Source organism: Hippocampus comes, unplaced genomic scaffold (assembly GCF_001891065.2).
Source record: "Hippocampus comes isolate QL1 unplaced genomic scaffold, H_comes_QL1_v1.1 scaffold94, whole genome shotgun sequence".
Lineage (NCBI taxonomy): Eukaryota > Metazoa > Chordata > Actinopteri > Syngnathiformes > Syngnathidae > Hippocampus > Hippocampus comes.
Window position 1 is genome coordinate 1,389,637 of NW_017806059.1, and position 21,101 is coordinate 1,410,737.

The 21,101-nt window shown below is 39.8% G+C and overlaps 1 protein-coding gene across 1 annotated transcript in view; it reads right to left on the reverse strand.

The window, feature by feature from the left end:
* znf236 (zinc finger protein 236) overlaps window positions 1-19,192 on the reverse strand; it is a 44,925-nt gene extending 25,733 nt beyond the window's left edge. The window contains exons 1-19 of the mRNA XM_019893081.1: window positions 18,835-19,192; window positions 16,296-16,429; window positions 15,402-15,566; window positions 15,147-15,325; window positions 14,816-14,946; window positions 13,030-13,202; window positions 10,216-10,338; window positions 9,478-9,645; window positions 9,152-9,332; window positions 8,751-9,023; window positions 8,330-8,533; window positions 8,074-8,206; window positions 7,583-7,843; window positions 6,146-6,378; window positions 4,887-4,988; window positions 3,055-3,197; window positions 2,409-2,512; window positions 1,145-1,296; window positions 612-788 (exon numbers count right to left, since the gene is read on the reverse strand). Coding sequence (XP_019748640.1) covers window positions 612-788; window positions 1,145-1,296; window positions 2,409-2,512; window positions 3,055-3,197; window positions 4,887-4,988; window positions 6,146-6,378; window positions 7,583-7,843; window positions 8,074-8,206; window positions 8,330-8,533; window positions 8,751-9,023; window positions 9,152-9,332; window positions 9,478-9,645; window positions 10,216-10,338; window positions 13,030-13,202; window positions 14,816-14,946; window positions 15,147-15,325; window positions 15,402-15,566; window positions 16,296-16,429; window positions 18,835-18,886 — 3,088 coding nt within the window. The 5' untranslated portion in view covers window positions 18,887-19,192. The remainder of the gene's footprint in view (window positions 1-611; window positions 789-1,144; window positions 1,297-2,408; window positions 2,513-3,054; window positions 3,198-4,886; window positions 4,989-6,145; window positions 6,379-7,582; window positions 7,844-8,073; window positions 8,207-8,329; window positions 8,534-8,750; window positions 9,024-9,151; window positions 9,333-9,477; window positions 9,646-10,215; window positions 10,339-13,029; window positions 13,203-14,815; window positions 14,947-15,146; window positions 15,326-15,401; window positions 15,567-16,295; window positions 16,430-18,834) is intronic.
* Window positions 19,193-21,101: the final 1,909 nt, after the last annotated feature.

Genomic DNA, 21,101 nt, shown 5'->3' on the forward strand with positions numbered 1-21,101 from the left:
AATATTTCTCTCTCTCTCTCTCTCTCTCTCTCTCTCTCTCTCTCTCTCTCTCTCTCTCTATATATATATATATATATATATATATATATATATAATGTTGACTTCAGATATGCTAAATTTTGAGTGACATTTCAGAAAGGTTTATATGTGACAGTATGTTTATTATTGGAGTCATTGATTGCAGTGGTGCAAAAATAGTTTGCCTCCGTCATTTAGCTAAGTCAGGTAACCAAACTCTCAGCATGAATATTTAACATGAATCAATACACTACTTTAATTCAATCAACTAGTTACAACTTATCGGCTTGTCCCATCGGGAGTCGCCACAGCGAGTCACTGGCAGCAGTTGTTCAGAAGTTTCTCTGACCTATGCCCTTCCTGACGCAACCCACCCATTTTTAATTTCTTTTTTTAATACTTTTTTTTTTTTAATTGAGGTTTTGAACAACAGAAGTGGCTCGAAATCAAACTCACAACGTCTGCAGGAAAGGCATCAGATTGAACAGATACTTTTGCACTTCATTTCAATCAACTATTGCATACCTAATGAATCATAGTTTCTCCTTTTTCTGTAACTTGAAGTGACAATGTTGTGGACCCACGTTACTTACTTTGATCCTCTATCGCATGCTCCTTTCTCATGTGCTTTTTACAAAGCAGGCTTGTCCTGAAGCTTTCATCGCATGTGGAGCATTTGAATGACTTGACATGGATAATCATGTGGCGGTTCAGGCTGCCATTAGTTGTGAAGGAGGCATCACAAACGTTACACTTGAAGGGCTTCACTCCTGTCATTGGGGATGAATGGCATGAGAAGGATGTGTTGAAATGTGTCTACGTTCCCTTTGAAACTAAGAACTTTGATTTATGACATACTGTAACCCATTTTAAAAAGACAAGATTTTGTCTCCAGGAATGCAGTGAAATTTCTTGAAGAGAAATTGCATTTAATGGCTGATTTTTGGAAGCAACGGTCTAACAGTGCCAAACGGAAAATTTCAAATCAAACGTAAGGCGTTGCAGAGTAAGGGGGGAAAAGGGATATTTGGCCAGCCGGACTAAAATGGAAATAAAACATTTAAATGTATCAATTTAAATAAATGTTGAATTTCTCAACATTTATCAACACTCTTTAGAAACATACCTGTGTGTGTGTTCAGATGGGATTTCAACACCCCAGCTGATACAAAAGCTCGTCCACAGAGGTGACATCTGAAAGGCTTCTCCCCAGTATGGGAGCGCAAATGCTGTTTAAGATGACTTGACTTTTTAAAGCCTTTGTTACACCACGTGCACCTAAAGAGTTGAGAAAAAAAAATCCTTGTAGTCCCATCAGCTAAAAAACATTCACAAAACCAAACATCTCCATATACTACTGTATGCTGTTTAGTATTTAAAAGAAAAGGAATACAATTGTATGAAAAACTGTAGTATAGTGGTGTATGTTGTACAATCAGGCATGTTGACTTAAAAATGGTGTGTGAAAAATATGGAAATGTGGAACCACCTACCGGGAAAGAGCATTTAAAATATATACCAATAAAGCTGATCAGCTGTGTCAATGTTTCAAAAGCAAATGTTCTGAGAATGCTGAAAAGAATTGAATATAGTAAACTAGGGCCAGACTGATTAATTAGTAGCCCGATTGTAGCATATCACCAATTCATTGATTTTGGTCATTAGGTAACCGATGTATTAACTTCTTTTGTGGCACTGAGATTATTGTTGCACTGCTCTTGTATGTCTTTGCTGCAGTCTGACCAGTTGCCTGGTCTAACCGCTGGCTATTGTGTAAAAATAATTAAATAGACTAAGGAATTGGGTTAATACAAATATAGTCTTTGAACTTAAATAAAACTACGTTTATAATCTTGAGAACCACAACAATTAAACACCAAGTGAAAATCATTTGCTGCTGTAAATTAGGAATTTCTCCATTGGGAGACGAATAAAGGTTTTCTTATTTATTCTTATGATCATCGACTCTATTGAAATAGAAAGAGTGAATGAAAATCAATGTCTTGGTCTCAACGTATTTGATGCAAAACTATGCTGGACATAGAAAATTATTCAAAACTATCTGTGTCTGTTTTCCTTCCACATCTAAGATATCTGTGCGCTTAACAGCGACCCTCCAGACTTGTCGTTCTGTCTCCCCCATGTTAGTCTTGTCTATGTTACTCTGAACAGGTTATAAATGGAAAGGAAATTCCTTGTCTGTTTCTTGCCTACATACAATACAATACATCCTGATTTATATAGCGCTTTCACAACAGCAGGGCCAATAACTCTGATTCTGATCCTTTAAAAAAATGGTCCGACCATGTTTTTTTTTCTTCTTTCTGCCTAAAAAAAAAAATCAATAAAAAGTTAAAAAAAAAAAAAAAAGGTCCAGCTCTGAATTAAACCTGTACGCTCTCTTGCTGTTGTCTTCACAGTCCTCCTGGTAGTCGTGTGGCTCAGTGTCGAGTTGTAGTTCTCCCTGACTGTTCTGCTGGAGAAGCCCATTTGTCTAAATGGAAAAGACCAACAAAAATTCACACAACTCCATACAGACTCGCATGTGTAAAATACTTTCTTGATTATTAATTAAAAATCAATAGATAATGGTGCACATTGTCACTGGACGGAAACCGCCTGTCCAAATCTGGTTAATTTCATATTTTCTGACAAATCAATTCCATTCGTCAGTCTCCCCATGGGTCTGTTATGTAACGTGTTGAAAATAGCGTGACAACTAAACTGAAGATACACCGTCACAACAAAAGATGTAATTTGTTTAATTTCCTGAAAATAACTGGACATTCTAAGTTTTATCTTTATCAACTTTTAAGTTATGTAGTGATTCATTAGTGTCATTGAAACAAACAGCCAGCCTTCTGTCTAATCCTGATTAAAAGAGGCCATTAATCAAGCAAATTTTCATATTCATCAGCGACTTCATTTTATCTTAGGACTGTTCTGTATGCGGCATGTGTTTTAGTTTGTATAAAATGCAATGCATGAACCACTGTAAGTGACAGTGTTCAATGGAGACCAGAGGCTGAGACTCACCACTTCAGCATTGGAAACATGAAGCAAAGTCGGGGGAGGAAAGCTGGATGACAGGGCCTGAGACTCTAGCGTACTGGAATCCTGTAGCTGCTGGACAGTGGAGAACTGGCTTTGAGTGTAACTTGATTCTGTCATGGTAAAGCCTGGGGAGACCACATAGAATAAAGTTCAATATACGTATGGCGGGAACTCAGGAATACATGTGACACACTACCACTTTCAGTCAAAATGTCCACTTTGGTGTCCACGACTCTACAATAAAACATGAACAGAACATTCGTAAATAAAAAATGTACAGGTACATTTAATAAAAAATGCACAAGTACATTTAATATTAAAAAAACTACTCTATGGTCCCTATGTGAAAAAGTAATTGCTCCCCATTTTGAAATGACAAAGTAGCTCTGACTAACGACAGTTTTGTGAAAGCTGAATTCAAGTTCACAGGCAACACCCTCGCACCACATTTGTTGAATCAAGAAATCACGTAAAAAGAATTTGTCAGACAAAGTGAAATATGCTGCAATTTCTCAAGAAACAAACGCATCATGCCACAATCCGAAGAAATTCAAGAAGAAATTCGAAAAAAGTTATCAAAATCTCTCAGTCTGGAAAAGGTTACAACGCCATTTCCAAGACTCTGGGCCTTCAGAAAACCACTGTCAGAGCCATTATCCACAAATGGATAAAGCTGGGAACAGTGGCATACATTGCCAAGAGTGGTCGAACAGCTAAAATTACTCCAATAGTGCAACGACTCATCCAGGAGGTTGCAAAAGAACCTAGAACAACATCCAAGGAACTCCAGACCTCGCTGACCTCAGTGTCCACGACTCTACCATAAGAAAGACACTGGCCAAAAATGGCATCCATTGGAGAGATACCAGGCGAAAACAACTGTTGTCCAAATTGAACACAAAGGCTCGTCTCACATTTGCCAAAAGACATCTTGATGATCCTCAAGACTTTTGAAATAACATTCTGTGGACTGATGAGTCAAAAATTGATTGATTTGCGGCCCATTACGTCTGGGGTAAAAATGGCACAGCATTTGATAAAATGAACATTATGCCATGTAATCAATCCAACAATGTACTGTACAGTATTACAATATTGGTAAAAAATGTTATTACAATATCAGTCAGGATATTTTGTTACATTATTGGTGAAATCATTACATTACTGGGTTTTATTACCAGTACAAATTTTATGACATTTTCAAGCGTTAACATTTTCAAGAAATTATTACATTATAGCTTTCTACAAGGCTCAACAGCGTTTCAGACCACACCAAATTTAGAGATTAAAATTTAATGCAGGCTAAAAACTGGAAAATGTTCCACAAAAGCAATTTGTCATCATCAATCTGCATGCTGACAGTGATTCACGAGGAGTGTCCAAATGCCTTTCGATACTTCAGACGTTTGCAACTGAACACTAAAAGCCTCTTATGGTCTAATGGCTCCATCGGTGAGGCAACAACTGCCGCTTGGAGTGCAAGGAACTTGTGTTTTCAGCAGTAAACAAATGTTAGTGGGCTTGTGAAAAACTGACAAAGACCGAAAGGAATTAATTCCTCTTCTTGATTATAGCAGACACTTGTATAAGCAGTGAATCAAGGCTGTCACCGTGAATGTATGACACATACTGAATATCCCATCCTACAGTAACATTAAAGAGCGCATAACAAATGAATTTGATATGAGAAAGCAGTGAAGTGGTAGCTCATACAAATAGAAATTAACAGACATAGCAGATGTTCGGTCCAGTAAAGCAAAGAGAGCATTTTCAATTTACACAGACAAAAAAAAAAAAAATCTGTCAGAATGCACCTTGTGTTAAAGCTTGCTGGTCGAATGTGGTCTGAGGGAGTGTTCGCGTCTCAAATTGGGTGATATTCTGAGGCAAACCATGTTGTGTGGTCACATAGGAGTCTGTAAACAAAGAAAAACACATACGTAGGAGGCTATAGTCTTCAATTATAGAATACATATGGAGGATGTCGAGGATGTATTAAATGGTGTACGAGTACAATAAAGACTTGATAATATACACAAAGTGAGGAGAATTTAATATAAAAATAACATTTACTTTTTTGTGATATTAAAACCAAAGCTAACATTAGCTGCAAAGCACAACAATAACCTCAACGAGACATGTTTGGTTGCAGAACTGTTACAGTATCAAGGCAATTCAAATGAGCATCAAACAAAATATGGGTCACTATTAGGGGTGAAACAATTCAAAAAAATCCATGGTTCAGATCATATCATTTCAATTAACGGTTAAAAAAAACAACAACAACAAGAATTATGTCTTGCATAGCCAGGTTCACACTGAAAGAATCAGGCAGTCTGACTCTATTCAACATGTCTTTGTGACAGTCTGTGAGATTCTTGCTGCAAGACAGGAGACATTACGAGTTTTTTTTGTTTTCAACAAATGCTAAAAATTGTTATTCACAGTCACTACAATGGAAGTGCAATCTTTTGTGCATAATAGGCACAAAAAGGTATAGCTGTCCCTTAAAGCTCCAACCCTGAATTAGTACATGCAAAACAATTGACCTTCACAACCAAATTACAGTCCGGTCCATAAATATTGTAAACAATTCTCATCATTTTGGCTCGAAACACAACTATATAAGATTTGAAATCAAATCAGATGTGCTTTAACAGCACATTTTCAGGTTTAATTTAAAGGTATTTACATCCAAATGAGGTAAGCGATATAGGGATCACGACAGTTTGTACATAGCTTGATGCTATTTAACTCATTCAGTACCAACCAATTCTAGACCAAGTCTGAAAAGACGTTTAAAAACGTCTTTGGGAGTGAATGAGTTAAAGGACCAACGGTAATGAAATGAATAAATCTTAAATCAAACTTTCATTTGGGAATACTGATTTGCAAATCTTTTGCAGTCAATTGCAGCTTTAAGCCAGTTTGGCAAAGACATCACCAGATGCTGGTATTCATCCCTGTTGATGCTCTGCCAAAAAAAAAAAAAACCATCCCAGAATGCATTGCTTTGAGTTGCGTGCAAGCGTCCTATATTCTTGGTGATTATGTGTGACCATTCTTTTGTTACCTTCTCCTTGCACCAGTGGCTGGTTGGTCAATTGTGCTTCTAATATCACCGGCTGGCCTCCATTTACACCCTCTGCTTGTCCAAGTCCCAGCATGTTTTGTTGCTCACATGAAGTTGCGGGTGGTTGCTGAAGGGAGTTTCCCTCCATCTCCACCTGCATATCGTGGGGCACCGTGCCAGCTTCTAGTGGGTCTTCAGCAGACTGAGGCTGCAATTGTTGAGCCAGTTCATATCTGATTTGGGGGAGATTATGAGGAAAATCAGTCTGTTAAAATCAACTTTGACCAACTTGTGATCTTGCCAGAAAGATGAGTCGGCATCGAGTAATTGTCTCTGGGCCTTTGCCTGTGAGAGGCAATGATGAGAGGTTTAGGAGATTGCAGTGATCCCTCACTTATCGCGGTTAATAGGGACCAGAAGTGGCCTCGATAAGTGAAAAATTACGAAGTAGGGTTTGCGCCCCCCCCCCCCAACCCCGGGAATTTTTGTGTCGGTCTATGTGGGTACCAGCATGTTTAAAATATGTAAATAGCATTTATACTTTGCATATTAGATAATACAGCAGTACATGTATTTACTTAAATTGTTAATTATAAAACCTTACACAGCAATCAACTCATTCAGTACCAGCCAATTCTAGACCTTTTTTTTTTTTTTTACCCTTAGTCTTGGAATAATTGAGAAAAAAAAAGTATCTAGGGTTGAACGTGTGAAGTGTGAAAAGACATATAAATATGTCTTTGGGAGTGAATGAGTTTTAACATTCATCAGCATTGCCTTCAGAGAGAGGCAAACAGGCTTGTGTTGGTGGCGTAGAAGGCGGCTTTCACTTGACTTGTACAGGCTTTAGGTTCACTCGGAGACCATTCTGCTTCATGCTCTGACGGTGTAGCCGCCCTTACTCTCCAGCTACTGAGCGACTTCCTGGCCAGCTATCCTTGCGCTGCCGATGTGTTTCTGATCATAAAATTAATCGGTATCGGGGAGAGGGAACGAAGAGCGAAGTGCTGCCACATTCTCTGTATTTCCCCCCCACCGTGCACATAGCACACACAACACTAAGAGACAGTATGCCAGACAGCCAACAGCATGACGAGACACAAGGGAAGGTGCTGGTTGGGGCTGCAAAGACGCGCAGCCAATCAGCTCCAGGGATAAATCCACTCGTGCTGTCATTGGTCGACGTTGCACCGGGGAACCAATCATGCACCTTGAATGAGTGCCCGTTGGATACACAGTACAGTACAGGCATGTGCAAAACCTCTGAGTCATTCGGCTTTTTTTTCTGAATACAGTACTTTGGAAGAAAAACGCGATGCACTGAAGCAGCAATAAATGAACCGTGATGTAGCGAGGGATCACTGTATATACACATCATCTTGAAGCTAGCATCATTAAACATAAGGAACAGACAGGAAAAAAAAAAAAAACTCAAACCTGTGTGTCTTCATGTGTTTCCGACAGTTTGGAGATGACTTGAACGTCTTCTGGCAGTATGGGCACATGTAAGGCCGTAGATCACTATGAGTCGTCATGTGGCGTCGTAGGCTACCACTGGTGGTGAACGTTGTATCACACATGACACACTTGTATGCCTTCAGTCCTGAGTGGGTCCTGATGTGAGCCTTGAGAACCCCTGAGGAGGCGAAACCCCGACCACACTGCACACACTTGTATGGCCTTTCACCTGTGTGAGATCTTGAGTGGGCAAATTGACTATTAGTTCCAACAATGATATCTAGTTTCTATGATTGTGACAGGTTTTTTTTCCTTACTTCATGCTGAAGAAAGCAAACATAGATGTACAACATTATCAGCAAGTGCACAATCTCAGCTGAGATTTAATGTTGCGATTTGTTTGATGCTCACTACCAGCCAAAAACAATTCTTCAATGAAATGAACAAAGCAATTATTAGACTCGTCTCACCTAATGTGCTGTTTCAGATGACTTGATTTCTTATATGCCTTATTACAGAACTGGCACTTGTATGGACGATCGCTACCCACCACCTCCAGATACTGTTGGAATGCCAGGCGAGGGTTCTGAGATGGGATGAGGCCTGTTGAAGAATCAATACATTATTTAAGGACATGCTCCTTAAATGAATGAACAAGATGAATAATGTGTTATACTCATATAAAGAAACAAATCTGAGTTTGACATTGTGGATGAATGCGCTTACCAAAGTCTGTAATGAGAATAGGCTCCTGCAGTGGGATGTCAGGTAATGGTAAATTACTCTTAGACACTTTGGCTTTGTTGGCTTTTCGTGGAAACCTGTGTTTCTTCTGCTGTAAGCTTTTGAAGTGAGACGCTATATGCGTTTTCCTGTGTCCTGATGTACGAAAGATCTTATCACAGTGAGGGCAGGAGAAAGGCCGAACACCTAAAAGAAAAAAATTACATTTTGAAAACATTGACAAATGAAAACTGTGCTCACACACACATACACACAAAGATTGGTTATCGAGCGGTTTGGAGGAGGAGGAAGTTATCAGTTATCAGTGCAAGCAAAAAAAATAATAATAATAATTTGATCCTCTCTATGAGTGTTTCCTCTTGTGTCGCATAACATGATCCTTCGATAAGGCGGACATACTCACCGGTATGCAGTCGCATGTGTACCTTCATGCTGCCAGAAGTAGAGAAGCACTTCAGGCAGCATTGGCACTCAAACGCCTTGATGCCTGTGTGAGTTTTCATATGGGCTGTGAGTGTACTATTGACAGCAAATGCTCGGAAGCACTGTTTGCACTTAAAAGGTTTCTCATGGGTATGGATGCGGATGTGGCGGACGAGGTCGCTGGGTTTCTTAAATTCTTTGGAGCAGTAAGGGCATCCATGCCAGCGGATGCCATTTTCCTCCCTGATGGAGCCTAGGAATAAAAGTGGACAACGGAGCTGGGCATTTCAGTCAGCTATTTGATCAGTACTTAGAACAAATATGTGCTCTTTCAGCTGAATTAATACCTTCGTCCAAAATTAGTCAGTTATGCTTCCATACCTGGCATTTGTATTGGTTTTTTGAAAATGCTTCTTTTTCTTTCTCTGATAGGTTTCTCCAGAAGCGGTGTTTTTTTCAAGTCCACATTTGCTCCCTCAGATGTCTGGTTCTGAGTATCTCTGACATTGGCATCAACATTCTGAGTTGGGGCTACACTCAGCCCGCTGTTCTCTAGAGCTTGCTATGAAAACAGAATGTTAATTAGCTCAAAAATCAATATTGGAACACGGTTTAAAATATTCTACGCCACTAACTTTAGAGCTTAAATGAGTGTGGCTTAACATGGGGTGTGCATTTGGTGTGGGGGGGAAATGTTTTTGACTAACCTGGAGGATGTCTTGGTTAATGGCGCTTTCCATGGCAACAGCTGGTTCTGGGGGTTGCGGCTGCGCTGTCTCTCCATTGACTTGCTCAGAGAGCTCAAGTAGCTGTTGGATGACGTCTGTTACTGCCTCTGTGCCATCTGACCCTGCAGGACCTGCTGTGTCTGTCTCCTGTGGGACATGGGGGGGATAAGGGTAATGGGAGGCGTGATAAAGGACAAGAAATCAGGGCAAAAGAAACTTTAAAAAATCTCATTAGTGCACAATGATATGCATTGCTAATGACATTAGTACTGTAGTCTGTACTTGTGGTTTTGAACTGCATTGCAGCAAGTCTTTATTTTGCTTCCTTATTGAGCTACATGAGAAGGGAAAATGCCTCGTCTACACCACTTCAAGCTACATGCACAATAATGACCATATTTTTCAAGAAGTACTTCTTTGACAGCAACAATCAAGCCTGAACATCAGTTCTTAGCGGCAGGATTTTATTTCCATTTGTCACGTCAGTGTTGCAAAAATGAATAGCGCGAGAGAGAGATGCACATTTTTGGGGGGTGAGAGTGAACCTTGGGCGCACCAGTGAAACCAGTACAAAAAGCTGGTCTTGGTCCCTGAAAGAAACGTTCACAGAACCTAAATAAGACACTACATTTACACTACACTAAGTAGTTCAGTATATGTCATGTCTAACCAATCAGGTTAAAATATTTCCCACCCTACAATACTGTACTCTATTACCAAAGTGCTGGAAGGTACATCAATGACAGAGATGTGCATCTTGCCGATGTGTGCATTCAAACTGCCCAACTTCTTAAATACGCAGCTGCAGTCCATACAGGGGAACAATGGCACACCTTTCGCCTACAAAAAAACAAAACAAAAAAACCCCCACCACAACATATATTACATGACTGCCTTCAAGTTGAACATGTACCCTTGTCAGGTGTCACCACAACGTAGTGCCTGCGGGCAACCAGGTAGCCCCCAAGGACCACATGAGCAGGCCACAAATGATCACTTTTACAACATTTCTTGAAAATGTTGTAAAAGTGATCATTTGTAAATGTAAACACTGGCAGATATTTATGTGTTTAATAATTATTGTGAGCGGTCCCGGCTCTCATTTTGGTGCAATATTGGCTAATACAATAAGAATAAACTAGGGTGCACAAAAGCTGTGCACAGGTGCCTAAGCGCACTGGAAACAAACGGCGTACCAAATTCAAGCATGTTGCTGGCATTTGCATACTGAGCATTTATTTCTCTTGCTTTTTTTTTTCTTTTTTTTTTAAAGCGCAGCGGTGAACGGAGCTCGAGGTCCATGTGTTTTTCTAAGTGGCAGCAAAAGGAAGTGATGTGTGTGTTTTAAATACGGCCACTCGCGTTCCACAGAAAAATATGGTACTGTTTACCTCGGCACTCCGCCTTCACTTTCACTTCACCCTTTTTGTTCACTTTCTTATAGCATAGATAGAATTACTTTAAAATTATCTGTACAGTAGGGATGTCCCGAGCATGCTTTTTGGCACATGAGTCCAAGTCTTTGGTTTTAAGTACAGTATCTGCTGATACGGAATCCCAATTCCAATACAATTTGTTTTTAAAAAGGGAGTGTCCATATGATTTTTCTCAAGTTAATATAGAAATATACATACAGATATGCACATACATAATTGCATATATGTACAGTATATGTTGTTGTATTATATATTATGTGGACCAGTCCACCAAATCATTGCAGATTTTTTTTTGTAACACTCAAAATTTACCTTATTTTTTAACCCTGAATTTTGATGACACACAAACAACTCAAAATGTGCAGGACACTTTATTAAAATATATATTTTCATCTAATTGCCTAGGGGACACAAATGGCACCAATTTGGTTGAATCGCCTATACGGGTATACACTTGAACACAGACTGAGGCAATTTGTTCAATGGTAAACAATACATTTACATGATTATTTATTGGCTGGTGCAGGTTAAATGAAGAGTCTACGGAGCAATGTAGGTGTTGGCTGATTGCCTGACTTCTCTTATTTAGAAACAACACTCTTTATGACCTTGTCAAATGTACCCAGTCGGCAAAAAGCTTGCTTGTTACCATATAATTTATACTCATCAAACTTCTATTTGAAGTAAAGTCATTTGGGTATGTCACAATTGCTAACGTGTCTGTCGTGCTCTCAACTCTTGCTGTTTAGCAAGAAGGCTTCTTTATATTTGGCATAGCAGACGTATTAAGAAGAATCTTTTGGCTTGCCTCTCCCTTCAAACAAAGCATGCAGATGAACCCGCCCTTCTGCCTCTGCCTGAAAGAGAACTGAGTGCAGCGCAGAACACGTGTGTGTGTGTATGTGTGTGTGTGAGTGTGTGTGTGCATGCGGCTGCGTTACGGTCACTAACTACACTGCCACTAAAAAAATAAATACATAAATACAGTATTTTCCGCACTATAAGGCGCACCTAAAAACATTTAATTTTCTCCAAAGTCGAAAGTGCGCCTTATAATCCGATGTGCCTTATATATATGGATCAATATTCTGATTTCTTGGACATAGTATTTTAAATGTTCTGTCAAGCGCTTTGTTACAGATGCAGCGGTTGTGAAAGCTCTACAGAAATAAAGCTGTATATATGGATCAATATTCTGATTTCTTGGATGTAGTATTCTAAATGTTCTATAAAGCACTGTGTTACTGCTGCAGCAATTGTGAAAGCGCTGTATAAATAAAGCTGTATTGTATTGTATTGTATTCCTTTAGCATAGTTCCATCTAGTGGATGCATAGCGCAACTGCGGCCATTATTCAAGCTTCTATTCGATGTGTCTTACGATGCAGTGCGCCCTATGTATGAAAACAGTTTTAAGATAGCCCATTCATTGAAGGTGCGCCTTGTACTCCGAAATGCCTTATAGTGTGGAACATATATTTTTCTTTTATTGTGAAAAACAAAACTAAGCGACTACTGTTCTATTTGGCAAGATATTTCAACATTTGGATGATTTTGTAGCTTTGCCCCCTTGAAATGAAAATAAATACAACTGGTCTTTTTCATCCGGCTTAGCTGAAAATCACATATTGGCACCGGTTTCCAGATAACGTGATTGGATTGAGATAGACCTACCATTAGGAATGAGTACCGAGCTAGCCTATTTTATACAGTATGCTGTTCCAACTCACCTGATTAAAATGATCAGGATCGTAATCAGGCATGTGTAAAGTTAGCTGATGTGAATCAGGTGTTTTGGAACAGGGTATCATACTGTATAAAACAGGCAGGTTAGGCACTCCCGAGGATCGGACTTCAAGTCCCCTGATTGAGGCTATTGAAACCTTCTACCATCTATATGTTCTATAAATTTTGGTTCCGAACCCAGATGAGTAAAGCATAATAGATGGATTGATGCGTTGATCCAATCGAAATGTAGCATTGTAATCAAAAGCGAATCGTGGTGAAGACTTTGTGATTACGTGACATTTGCAACTAAATAAAGCAACTGCTAAACATTCACTAATAACTTCAGATTAATTATGCTACTCTCTTACCTCTGAATGAACCCTCTGAACATGGGAGTGTAGGTTCCCCTTCTGCGAGAAGGAGGCCGGACAGAACATGCAGAGATGTGGCTTTTCCCCAGTATGTCTCACCATGTGAGTTTGCAGCACCACCTTCTGGTTAAAAGCCTTGCTGCAATGTGTGCACTTAAAGGGTCTTTCACCTAAGTAAAGATGAGGTGAGACGCATGAAGCTGTAGCAGGAAGACAATGACCACTCTTTTTACATGTTAAAAAAAAAAAAATCTATACAGGCCAAAATTTAACTGCTAATACTGCGCATCGTCAGGAGTTTGTGTGAACCTCTGGTTCCACTGCAATTTAGAGAGTCCATTTTCTGATCAATCACATACCCAAGTATTTGCTGGCAATGCTCCCACATTTAATAGTCTAATTTGTTTTGCCAAACATTTTAGTGCCAAACATTTTAGTGTTATGGCTCCCAAGTTTTGTTGGGAAACCTCAAGGAGATATGCAGGATCATTTTGTTCTAGTCATCAGTACCAGTATTGCATCTGTGCAGCAGGCAATCATCTTGCCGAATGCAGGCGCGTCAGGCTGAAACATCCCGTGTTCACAATTTGGAAAATTTCACATTTTTCACAAGTCTATATTTGTCAATCTACATGTGTAGGTGTTATTTTTCCAAATTGACCAATCTAAAAATGTTGAAAATGAATTGCTCTCCATCACCATGCAATGTTAAGCCCCCAACTGAGCGACAAACAATTGTGAGTGTTTTCAAGGCAGCGAATGTTGTTTTCTCGTAAGAGCTCGTTCAAAGTCGCAAAGGTTTGTGAAAGGGTTGCATGACGCTTGGCTGTACTTTTCTTGTAGCAAGAGAATTTTGAACATGGTCAAGATTTCCTTGCGACAAGAGAAATCTCTCAAACAATTGGTGAACCTCTGTCGAACATGGGGAAACATCTGCGACCCTGAATGAACCCTGACGAGGTCTGCCGTGAGCGCGCATTTTTCTACCTTCACCAACTACTGTTCACGCCTCAGTGGGATTGGGGCTTAATTGGTTGAACAAAATATCGGGATGCCATTTTTGGGGTCTCCTGAAAAAGGAATAATTTTGGAGGTGGGAGAATTCTGTCTGATTCAGATGTGGATGTGGGCAATGTGGTGAAAACAAAATTAAGAGAAATGGTTTGCGGCTCCTATTAGAAGTGAAAAAGAGTTAGACTGCATTTTATATTTCTTTGGGTTGTCTCTGTGTGATACTAAAATAGGTTTGATGAACTGAAACCTTTGTGTGATAAATATGCAAAAAACAGAAATCAGATAAAGGGGCAAATGGTGTACTGACTGTATGGCTCCAAGCCCCGCCATCTCCGTTTGGCAGCAATACATAAAAACATATTTTCTCCCTTTTCACTCTAAAGTCAGCACAAATCCTCGGTATCTTCATCATCATGAACTTCTGAGCTCATTTTATGTCTTTTACCGTAATTGAGACGTTCCTAGCTCCTGTCACTGGCCTGAAAGTTTTTCTCACACCACCTTACATGTTGCCGGGAAACTGCGTCCACAGCTACAAACGTCCATGTGGAAACACGACAGTGGCCATTCATTGGTTGCATGTCGCATTTTTTTAATTCTTAAAAACAGTTTTGAGGCACACATTTTTGATCTGGCCAATTTTTGTTGGTCGACTTTTTTTCGCCCCTGCCGTAGTACAGTACAAACAAAACCCTGGCATTGTGCAGGTGAGTGCTTTTCTGTGTGAATGCTGGGAAGAGGAGAACATCTTTTCGTGTGTGCAGCTTACCTGTGTGGATGCGTATGTGTCTGACAAGTTGGCTGGGCTTTTTGAATGCCTTTCCACAGTGATGGCAGCTGTTGGTGAACCCACTGCGATCAATATTTTTCTTGTAATTTCTGGAGCTAGATGACAGCGGCCTGTAAGAAAGGATAATAACAATGGATTGCAGTTTGAGAGCTTATTCAAAGTTTTATTCATGAACTTAACCACTGTTAAATAATGCTTTGCCCTCATAAAACAGCAAGTGAGTTGACAGTTTGATCTGTATTTATTTTGGAAGAAGGCTCATGCTCTTTGATTTTTCACCGTATTTTTCTTATTATCCAAGCTTCCTCACCTGATCTTGATGTGACACTTCATGTGCTCCTTGAGGTGTGCAGATGTCTTGAGCTCCTTCCCGCAAGTCTTACAGGTGTAGACTTTGATGCCGGACAACTCCTTGCGGTGGTCCTCTGAGTGAAGAGAGAGCTGACTCTGAAGAACAAACTCATCCCCACATTCTGTACAGATCAAGTTCTGCAACAAAGCAAAGGGGGAAATGTTCACTCTAATCGGGATTACATTCACCAATTTTATATGTTATTGGATTTACCTCTTCCCTTTCGTGCAGCATAGTATGGGATTTGAGACTGGCAATGCGGGAGAATTTTTTATTGCATACAGGACAGGTGAAGTCAGAAGTTGTGTGTGTGGACTTATGGAGTGTGAGGTTGAACTCCACGTTAAACGTCTGTGGACACTGGTCACAACGATGAGGCTGGAACGGAGAGCAGACAGCCAAAATGTTTTATATTTCAGAAATTGAGTCCCTGCAAATGCATTCATTTTGCTTTCTCTGCCCCATGCTGTTGCAGCTTTAAGGGCTTTAAGGTGAGGTACCTTATATATAAACAGTTATACCAGATAGTCTGAGTGGCCACAAAAGACACATAATGCCAGATTGGAATGTCACTGTCAACAGTTCACTGATGTTAATTTAGAACCCTAATTATTTATTGTAATCAGCAGGAAGTACAATATCATACCTAATATCACAGATCACTTGTGTTAGGTCGCTGTATGGGCTGGTCCACTTCCACACTATGTAATGAAGGCCTTTTAACTCATTCAGTACCAGCAAATTCTAGACCCCCTTTTTTTTTTTTTTTAACCCAAAGTATTGGAAAAATTGAAAAAAAAAGGATCTGGGATTGAACATGTGGAGTGTGAAAAGACATATAAATATGTCTTTGGAAGTGAATGAGTTTGAATCAAGCATGACATGAAACTAGTTGTTAATTCACAATTGCCCAATAACATGACCCGCTGCATGTTTAAAGTCCAAACTGCAGCTTGTATTGTCCCTCATTTTACTGATCTGAACTGAAACTTCAAGACCTAAAACTCTAAACAATCTTTACAAATATGCTGATATTCTCTGCTGGCAGGTATTGATTGATTGATCACCTTCACAGTATGACATAGTACATTAGATCTTACTTCTTACCTTGTCATTGATCTCATGCTCACGAAGATGCCTCTGCAGCTGGCTTTCGGTGGTGAATATTTGTGAGCATATTGTGCATTTCTTGGCCTTGATTTCGCCATCTTTGAAACCATCAACTTTATTTTCATTTGCATCTGCATCAGAAATGAAGGACAAAACAGACCACTTTTATCTCAGTTCAATGAGCTTTAACTTGAAAGAAAAACACAGGATGATGTGATGGCTGTGTATTGTGTATTGTATTCTTCATACATGAGGTTGAAGAATGTTTTTTTTTTGTTTTGTTTTTTTAATAGCACTCCATCTATTACAATGTCTAGTTCCCTTGCGTCAGGCACCAGACCACCAAACTCTTCCAGTGTCCTACAATAATCGGGGGAAGACCCTGTCAGAACCAAGACTGGCCCTGTATAATCATGACGTAATTCAGTAAGTTTCAATGATTCTTTCATATTTAACCATCTTTGTACTGTATGATTTAAGGCTTAAATTTTAAGCAGTGAAGAAAATATTACTTTGGTGTAGTTACTTTTACATATGATGGGGTTTTATTGCAGTTTAAAATCCAAATCTAACATTTAATTTTTTTCTGGACTTTAGCTGGTATCTTGTTCAAGCCACTCCTTTTGGAAGGATTTAACCTGATGTGCGAAAAAATGCACGCAGTGCATAAAGAAAGATAAATGATTACTCATCATCTCCGGGTACTCCAGTTTCCCCCCACATTCCAAAACATGCATGGCAGGCTGATTGAGTACTCAAAATTGTCCCTAGGTATGAGTGTGAGCGCGAATGGTTGTTTTGTCTCTGTGTGCTCTGCGATTGGCTGGCAACCGGTTCAGGGTGTCCCCCGCCTACTGCCTGAAGACGGCTGGGATAGGCTCCAGCACCCCCGTGACCCATGTGAGGATAAGCGGATCAGAAAATGGATGGATGTATTACTTATCAGCTTAAGTGGATAAACTCAAAATACTGAATATAAAATATTTAAAACGCAAGAATGTGTTGATTTGATTGTATTTATGAAATGTGTCAGTGAACTTCGGGTGGCCCGACTGACATATTGGCCACACGACACCATGAAACCCCGTGTTCATAGGCAATACAGCAACATGGATGCCCATTGCTTACATGCATCTAATTTGCATGTGAATTTATGGTTTGTTGAAAATACATGAAACAGGTTATCCTGATCATTTACAAAGAATCGTTAAGGGCGATTATAAGAAAATTATACATCGACAACATTTGTGTTGGAATTATTAGTTTTCTGCTCATTTTTTAGTGAACAAAATTTGTCGCTCACTCAAAAAGAGCAGGTTATTATTTAACTAGTAATTCTAGGGTGCTGCCCATTAAAAATAAAAGGCAATCTATTAATAATTCCGAACACTTTACCAGTTCTTAAATACTGTACTGGTATGTTTTGGAGGAAGCTCAAAGCGCAGCTCAACAAAGAGAAGAGCATGACACTGCGTGTCCGATTAACTATTGCTCTGCCCACCTGGGTTTTGCTGTGGAGCGTTTAAATTCGCAACAGATTTCTTTGGAACTTGGGCTGATGGCAGAAATATGTGTCATTTCTTCATGCTAAAAGCAGCATGCATCATCATGCTCTCATCCCCACAAAATGCATTATTTGTCTTTTTTAATACATCTGTCAATAATGAGGGCCAGAATGAATACATTGTTTGTATTGTAGTGTTCCCATACCTTTATCCTACTCAGATAACCATACGACATTGTTGCAATTATAGCAGTTTCATTGTGCATGGACGTAATAGTCCATTTCATCAAACGGTTATGTTCCAAACGTTTTGCCAAGTGCTGCTCTTGTGACATTGTATTTTAAATTGTCAAAATTTCACGACTGTGTTCGCTGTTCTAATAAAGGTCTCTAATTTCCACGCGGCCAAATGCTTCTTCAGTTCATAGTTGTTAAACTTTCGTCCTAAATGTCGACGACTGCAACGTTTGGCCAACAGCTCGGTTATTTCACCAGTGCAAGACTACAGCAAATATTGTATTGTGTGATCGATGCAATACAGACAAAACATTAAAGAAACGTGGTTGGTGAAACTTCTCCCAGACATTAATCAGCTCGCCTCGGGGTCGTAGTTCTGTTTGGCAACATCCGAACAACATCAGGCACCATTCGAGCGACTTAGCGTCTAAGCTAGCTGGAGCACTAACGCGCTAGCAATCGAACGCTAATGGCAAATAGCTGACAAACACCGCTACAGTTCAAAACAAGCACGTCGAATTCGACCATCGGCACAGCAGCTCTTCTTCTCGCGGCCACCAATTTGGACTGGAGGCAGTGAGAAGAGCCGCCGAAATACTATTAATATCATTCCGCCTCAATCACTCCTTCGCCGCACAAAGCAAAGCCCACCCGCAATACTATATCCGGGGACTATATACATTACATTTAAGTGTTATTAGATACGACCTAGAAGTGTTTATTCCAAAAACCACCGTTTTCTTTGGACAGACTAAAATCGATATTTTTTATTCGCTGCAATTTGGCACTTATTACCTGTTTCGTCGTTGCTTTTAACTCTCAGTTTGCGAGGCCGGCCCCGCGGCATAGTTCCAGTTCTGTGTGCGGGTGTGCTATGAACAATTTGCTTTTCAAAATGGCGTCTGTGTCATCTGTGTAGTGCGGAGTGGCTGGAGTGTGAAGACGCACAGCTGCACGACAAGGGAGACATCTACTGTTTGACCTCTTGTAATGCTTCCGCAGGTGTTCCCCCTCTTCTCAACGCCAACAAAACATCGTGAGCGTGGAAGAGACAGTAATACACAAAGAGACAAACATTTAAATAAATGTAACTAAATGTGAGTAGAATACAGACAAGTAATATCTTAATTACAGTGCAGGGCGAAACATTACAATTACAAGACGCTGGTGGACTGGAACTAAAGGATCAATAATAATAATTAAAAAAAAAAAAATAATAATAATAATAATATACCGAATCAAAATTACACAAAGACATTAAAGACAGTTCATTAAGACTTTAAACACAAACATTAGAGCGAACAAAGATATCTAAAAACCAACAACATCAAAGTAACCAAACACAAGACTTTAAAAAGTAATTCATTTTAATCAAATAAACAAAGTTGCCCAAGCCCGGAATAGCGGCATAAAAAGGCATATCAATATATATTCAATAAGATAATCATAAAATAAATCAATGATTTCAACAATGGACAAGGTTTTAGAGATTTAAATTAGTACACAGTATTACAGTATCTAGGAGAGACCATGTCATATTTTAACCTCGTTGCTTTGGCTTCCACATCATTTTAGAATTTATTTTGAAGTTTTACTGATTACTTTTGAAACGGTATTGGTACTGTACTTGGTCTCATGTCGAGCTTCAAGAGCTATGGGGGCAGGGCAGGTTTGCAGCTTTCTTTCAGTTGATTTAGAGCAGGGGTGGGGAAACTTTTTGGCTCGGGGCCACATTGATTTCTAAATTCGACAGGTGGGCCGGGTCAGCGCAAGATATGGTACATATAAAAAAGCTGTATATGTTGTCAGTCCATACCAAACATCAACAGAACAAAAGCATTAAAGTATTACCATACTTTTTTTAATGAGAACAGTGAAACAACTATGGTATATGTCCTGTATGAACGTCCAAGTATGTTAACAACATACATGTGTGACAACACAAGCAACAAAGTGCAACAATAAATTGCCCAAAAACTGCAGCATACAGTCCAGGTATATGACAAAATATAACAGTGGTCCTCAACTAGAAATGCTGTCGGTCCACTTTTTTTTTTTTTTAATGAGACCAAGGTCCGGTCCCATGCACGGCGGTGATGGGGAGCAGGGCTATATGCCCATTTAGTATGGTCAAGCCAAGCTTATACAAATCAACACTCCTCACAACCAACCAATAATGGGGTGCATGAAAATAATTATTCACTTTGCCAGTACACAGCAAATAATGAGAGGTATTGTATTGAGGCACAGGAACTCTTATTTTGTTAAGTTGTGCCTGCTTAATAATAGAAAACCCTGTTTACAGTCACTTGAACAATAATTGAACAAACTATTATAGTCGACTGATTTCAAAACTAGAAATCCATTAATTCGTTGTGTACAAGTAATACATGCGATGAGACGATTCAACATTTTTTTGTGGTTTCACCGTCATGACGGCCCTCAGAGGGAAGACGTAACACCAAAGTGGCCCGCGACAAAAAGGAATTTGACACCCCTGAGCTAGAGCATTTGTAGTGATGATACGACGACACATCCGCAGGGTTAACGACTGCGTGCTCCGCGTGAACGACGTGGACGTGTCGGAGGTGGTTCACAGCCGTGCGGTGGAGGCTCTGAAGGAGGCGGGGCCGGTGGTGCGCCTGCTGGTGAGGCGGAGGCAGGCCCCACCCGAAACTGTCCTGGAGGTTAACCTGCTCAAAGGGCCCAAAGGTAACACACACATAACCATTTCAGTTGTGTAAATGCAAATCTCAAGAAATTTCCGAAGGCTGGCCATTTTTGCCTGATTTTGTCATTTCAAACTTAAGCACTTCTTGACCCTTTCATGCACTCTGTAACCTGATAGCATGATAGGCTGTCCACTGACATTTAATCATTTTTGGACAAAAAGAACATTGTCATGTAACATTCCTCATTTGCAAAAGTCTGCACTCCAATGGAACATCTGAATGACTGAGTTGAAGAGGTTTAAGGGCCCTTTACTGACCATAGAGAACATTTTCATTTTTAGTTTTTTTATATTAATTGTGAAGAAATGGCAGATTGCCGTGATACTGTGA